We start from the raw sequence: 6000 nt of genomic DNA on the forward strand, positions 1-6000 counted from the left end.
CTGATCCGACACTCTCTCCGGGTCAAGCGGTTTCTCAAATGGTGGCCGACGTCACCTCTCATCTCCCAGGGCAGGTCCTTCCTTCCAGTTCACTGGCAGGTGGTGACAACGGACGCCAGCCTGCTCGGCTGGGATGCGGTATTTTGCCACCTGACTGTTCAGGGCCATTGGTCGGCGCAGGAGTCATCTCTGCCGATCAATCTCCTCGGGATTCGGGCCATTTTTTCTGTCCCTCCGTCTCTGGGAAAGGATTCTCAAGGGCATACCAATCCGAATCCAGACAGACTACGCCACGGCTGTGGCTGATGTCAATCATCAGAGGGGGACTCGGAGCTCCTTGGCCCTGGCCGAGCTATCCAAGATCCTCCTCTGGGCAGAAGCAACAGTTCCGGTGATATCCGCGGTGCATATGCCCGGCGTGGACAATTGGGCCGCCGACTTCCTCAGCCGCGAGGGCCTCGCAGCAGGAGAATGGTCTTTGCACCACGTAGTCTTCCATCAGATTTGTCTTCGATGGGGGACTCCGGATGTGGACCTCACAGTGTCTCGTACGAACAGGAAGGTCCCTCAGTTCGTCTCCAGGTCTCGCGATCCTCTTGCAGTGGGCGTTGACGATCTGGCCTTTCCTTGGTCACAGTTCGGGCTCCCCTACCTGTTCCCACCCCTTCCATTACTTCCCAAACTGTTGAAGATCATAGCGGAAGAGGTGCCGGTCATTCTGATCGCCCCGGATTTGCCCAGGAGAGCTTGGTTCGCGGAGCTCGTCAATCTTCTCGCGGACGCTCCCTGGCGCCTTCCAGACAGGCCCAATCTGTCTCAGGGTCCGATCTGCCACCCGAATTCTCGGTCGCTCAGTTTAACGGCATGGCTGTTGAGAGCGCAGTTTTAAGAACGTCCGGCCTTTCGGACCGGGTGATTCACACCATGATTCAGGCTCGGAAGTCTTCGTCTTCCAGGATCTACTATCGTACCTGGAAAGCTTACTTCCGTTGGTGTGAGTCCAACCGCATTTCATCCTTTTCCCTGCCTTCCATTTTGGCCTTCCTTCAGGCAGGACTGGCTTCGGGCATGGCTCTTAGTTCCCTGAAGGGCCAGGTCTCTACGTTTTCCATCCCTTTTCAGAAGTCTTTAGCTTCCCGACCACAGGTTAAGATCTTCCTTCAGGAGTGGCCCACGCTGTCCCTCCATACAGGGCCCCTGTGGATTCATGGGATTTAAACCTGGTACTGGACGTTCTGAGGGTTTCTCCCTTTGAGCCTCTCGGGGAGATTCCCGTCAGTCCTATCTTGGAAGGTGGCCATCACTTCTATCCGCCGCGTTTCCGAGTTGACGGCCCTGTCTTGCCGTCCTCCGTTCTTGGTCATCCACCAGGACAAGGTGGTCCTCAGGCCTCCGCCTTCCTTCCTAAGGTGGTTTCCACCTTCCACCTCAACAGGGACATCGTTCTACCTTCCTTTTGTCCAGCTCCCACTCATCCTCGGGAGCGATCGTTGAACAAGCTGGACCTTGCCAGGGCAGTGAGGATCTACCTGGATAGAACGTCCACTTTCCGGAAGACGGATTCTCTTTTCGTCATTCCTGATAGCCCGCGCAGAGGCCAACTGACTTCTAAGGCGACTATTGCTCGCTGGATCAGAATGGCAATTCGGGAGGCTTACCGGGTCAAGAACAGAGTGCTCCCTCCTGGGATCAAGGCTCCCTCTACCCGGGTAGTTGGCGCCTCCTGGGTTTGCACCACAGGGCTTCCGCCCTACAGCTTTGCAAAGCGGCAACTTGGTCTTCCATCCACACGTTCGCCAAATTTTACGAGGTCCATACCTACGCTTCGGCGGACGCCAGCCTAGGCAGAATGATCTTGCAGGCGGCAGTGGTGAGTCCTCTGACCTGATGGAAGTCTGTTTTTCCCGCCCTAGGGACTGCTTTGGGACGTCCCATGGTTCCTGTGTCCCCCAATGAGAGGCGATAAAGAAAACAGGATTTTTGGTTGCTTACCGTAAAATCTGTTTCTTGGAGCCTCCATTGGGGGACACAGCTCCCTCCCAATGTTTCTCAGTTTCTGTTCTATGTTCTATGACTGTTCTCACGTTTACATTTCTCAAGTTTGTGATTATGATTTTTCAACCTTGTTCTTTTATCTCCTACTGCTTTCTCATTAACTGAAGCGTATAACTGAAGCGTATGGGGTGTACACTGCAGAGGAGGAGCTAACTTTTTTTGTGCATAGTGTCAGCCTCCTAGTGGCAGCAGCATACACCCATGGTTCCTGTGTCCCCCAATGGAGGCTCCAAGAAACAGATTTTACGGTAAGCAACCAAAAATCCTGTTTTATGAAGACACTCAACAGACTTCCATCCATAGATTCTTGATCTGTAAACATAAGGATGAATGACCTCGGGGAAATCAAAACATCCAACACCGCGGAGACACCATCACGTGTTTCTCAACGCAGTGATCCAGAACACTGCTCCCATCCTTTATGGGAAATATGCAAATGCATGTAGAAAAGCCGCGGAGACACAATCGCGTGTTTCTCAACGCAAGCAATAAATAGCCAGGTCTTTCTTGAACTGTTTACAATCAACATTGCGTGCAGCAGCCACCACAGCCTCCCAGACACTGTTCCGGGAGGTGTACTGTTTTCCCTCCCTGTAGATCTCACATTTTATGAGGGACCACAGGTTCTCTATGGGATTCAGATCAGGTGAACAAGGGGGCCATGTCATTATTTTTTTTCTTCTTTGAGACCTTTACTGGCCAGCCATGCTGTGGAGTAGTTGGAGGCATGTGAAGAAGCATTGTCCTGCATGAAAATCATGTTTTTCTTGAACGGTACCGACTTCTTCCTGTACCACTGCTTGAAGAAGTTGTCTTCCAGAAACTGGCAGTAGGTCTGGGAGTTGAGCTTCACTCCATCCTCAACCGAAAAGGTCCCACAAGTTCATATTTGATGATACCAGCCCATACCAGTACCCCACCTCCACCTTGCTGGCGTCTGAGTCGGAGTGGAGCTCTCTGCCCTTTACTGATCCAGCCTCTGGCCCATCCATCTGGCCCATCAAGAGTCACTCTCATTTCATCAGTCCATAAAACCTTTGAAAAGTCAGTCTTATGATATTTCTTGGCCCAGTCTTGACGTTTTATCTGATGTTTCTTGTTCAAAGGTGGTCGTTTTTTTAGCCTTCCTTACCTTGGGCATGTCCCTGAGTATTGCACACCTTGTGCTTTTTGTTACTCCAGTAACGTTGCAGCTCTGAAATATGGCAAAACTGGTGGCAAATGGCATCTTGGCAGCTTCACGCTTGATTTTCCTCAATTCATGGGCAGTTATTTTGCGCCTTTTTTGCCCAACATGCTTCTTGTGACCCTGTTGGCTATTTGCCATGAAACGCTTGATTGTTTGGTGATCACGCTTCAAAAGTTTGGCAATTTCAAGACTGCTGCATCCCTCTGCAAGACATCTCACAATTTTGGACTTTTCAGAGCCCATCAAATCTCTCTTCTGACCCATTTTGCCAAAGGAAAGGAAGTTGCCTAATAATTACGCACACCTTATATAGGGTTCTGATGTCATTAGATAACACCTCCTCATTACAGAGATGCACATCACCTGATTTACTTAATTGGTAGTTGGCTCTCAAGCCTGAAAAGCTTGGAGTAGGACAACATGCATACTAAGTATCATGTGATCAAAATACAACTTGCCTAATAATTCTGCACACAGTGTATTTTCCATATTTAATTTCCCAGAGGAGCATTGCATGGTCTATAAGTCTTTGAAGTCTTTGTGCCAGATTGACACTTTCCATAGCGAAAACCATTCCCTATAGATTCCCAGTCAGAGGGCTCTCACCTAGGCAAATCAGACCTCCTACTAAGCACTGATGAGGAGCAAACACTCCAAGACAAGTATCTGCTAATGGTGGGTCTAGTTTGCTGTCTTATTTGAAGTTATGTGGAAACACCCTTTAATCCCTTCACGACATGTGCCGTACTAGTATGGCGCATGTCTTGTCTCCAGTGCTGAACCCACATCTTTACCGGGGCTGGACTTCATAGGAGGACTAAGTTAGTAGCCGTGTGTGCAGTCTTGTCGTGAGTGAGTGGGTGCGATGGTGACTAGTGCTTTGGATGGTCAAGCTATTTAAATGCTGCGGTCAGTGATTTAACTGCTACATTGAAATGGTTGAACGCAATGATTTGAAGAAAGCTTGAGTTGCTGCTGTGTATCACAACCACTTAAGATACGTGACTGCCGCTCCATACTCAATAGAATATGCCTTAGATATGAATTTTATTACACAAGTAAGAAAACAAACTATATAAATGTTGTATTTCCATAATTGTACTGATACAGATGTCACTTATGACTCGAAAATTAAACCGCTATGTCTGTTAGAGAAAAGTGATTTAAAAACGAAAAAAAGTATTTTTTTTATAATCAATAGTGCACATGAAAATAAGCAACTTTAACAGAGAAACCTGCATTTTCCTCCTCAACTAATGATTTTCAAAATTCTCAATTCTCAACTAAAATCTCTTTAGTGAACGTTCCTGAGAGATAATTGGTGCTAATAAGATTCCATGTATAGAGAAGGGAGGAGCTGTAGCCAGAGCTCCTCCTTCCTCAGTTTTACATGGGATCTTCTAAAAACCAACTATAATCTCTTACATCAGTAATCTAAAAATCTGTCTTCACTGAAATATAGATTTTTATCAGTGACTTGAGAATTTTGAGATTGATCAGTCCTGGCGAAGAAAGAAGCAGATTTCTCTAAGATACATCAGAAAGTTTCTTATTTTATATATATTATTGATTTATTAGTGTTTTTTTTTTTGTTTTTTTTTTAAATTAAAGCGACTGTTACTCTTTTAACATGGCATAGCAGTTTTTAATAACATTTTCTGCTTTATCCCTTTTATAGTTGGATACAGGAAAAACTTTTGAAGCCATAATGAGATTTGACACAGACGTGGAGCTTACCTATTACCGCAATGGAGGCATCCTAAACTACATGATTCGCAAAATGGCCCATTCTAGTAAGGCGTGAGATCTGGAATATGAACAGTAACTTAGAAGGGTGGAGATAAACCTTGATCTGTGACCTTAAAATGTGGAGGTTTTGGTGTAATAAAGCAGAAGGATATCCATGTGCTGCCATGTTACTCAGGAATATGTTTTGTGACAGTCCGTTGCTCTGGTGTCACCATAAGTATGCATGTAATTCTGGTCTTGGAGCTTCTCGCCCATAATGCCAGAGCTATTAATACAGAGGTGGTGCTCACATTTGTCCCTTATTGCATTAGTCATCAGTTGTATTCATATTTTACTCCTTGATCTCTCGAGCCGTCACTTGGCTCCGAAGCCGGTCAGCAGTTGCACAAAACACATCTGATTTTTTTTTTTTCTAACATATTACAGCTCATTCATATAAATGGGGCAAAGCTGAATACCAGAGTGGCCCCGATTCTGTAAAAAAAAAATATATTTGTTTTTCTCACATTGGATAACTTCTTGTAATATTTGCATGATTAGAGCAGCCAACATTGTAGTTATCCTAAGACTTAAAGCCATTACACAATAATGTTAATTGAAAATGTAATTCTTTTTAGATTATTTGTTCCCAGGTTTGCACAGATTACCATTTTCCTCAAGTTCTGCTTGTTTTAAAGTCCTATTCACAATAAAGGCCTTGTGTACAAAAGAATCAGTGGGAATAAATCTATTTTCAGATGTAAATGTTGTGTCCTTTTCATAAAGTTCCACTCCACCTCAATTGTACAATTCTCATTTGTTCTCGTGAATGAATTCCTTCTCTTCGTATATGGTCATATTCCCATTTTTCTGATCAATTTTGAGGAGCAGGAAAAAATTAGTTGCAGGAAACCTGCAGATGAATCCTTTTTCTTAAAAACATAGTGGATGCTTTCCTAAAACGGAAAGTACTTGCAAGCAGCATAATTTTGTATTATGCTGCTTGCAAGTACTTTCCGTTTTAGGAA

At 45.4% G+C, this 6000-nt stretch overlaps 1 protein-coding gene across 6 annotated transcripts in view; it reads left to right on the forward strand.

Annotated features, from left to right (window-relative positions):
* Positions 1 to 5737, forward strand: part of ACO1 (aconitase 1) — a 110874-nt gene extending 105137 nt beyond the window's left edge. For all 6 annotated transcript variants that reach the window (XM_069766340.1, XM_069766384.1, XM_069766356.1 and 3 more), the window contains one exon: positions 4923 to 5737. In XM_069766340.1, coding sequence (XP_069622441.1) covers positions 4923 to 5048 — 126 coding nt within the window. In that variant the 3' untranslated portion in view covers positions 5049 to 5737. The remainder of the gene's footprint in view (positions 1 to 4922) is intronic.
* Positions 5738 to 6000: the final 263 nt, after the last annotated feature.

This window comes from Ranitomeya imitator, chromosome 1, assembly GCF_032444005.1.
Source record: "Ranitomeya imitator isolate aRanImi1 chromosome 1, aRanImi1.pri, whole genome shotgun sequence".
Taxonomy (NCBI): domain Eukaryota; kingdom Metazoa; phylum Chordata; class Amphibia; order Anura; family Dendrobatidae; genus Ranitomeya; species Ranitomeya imitator.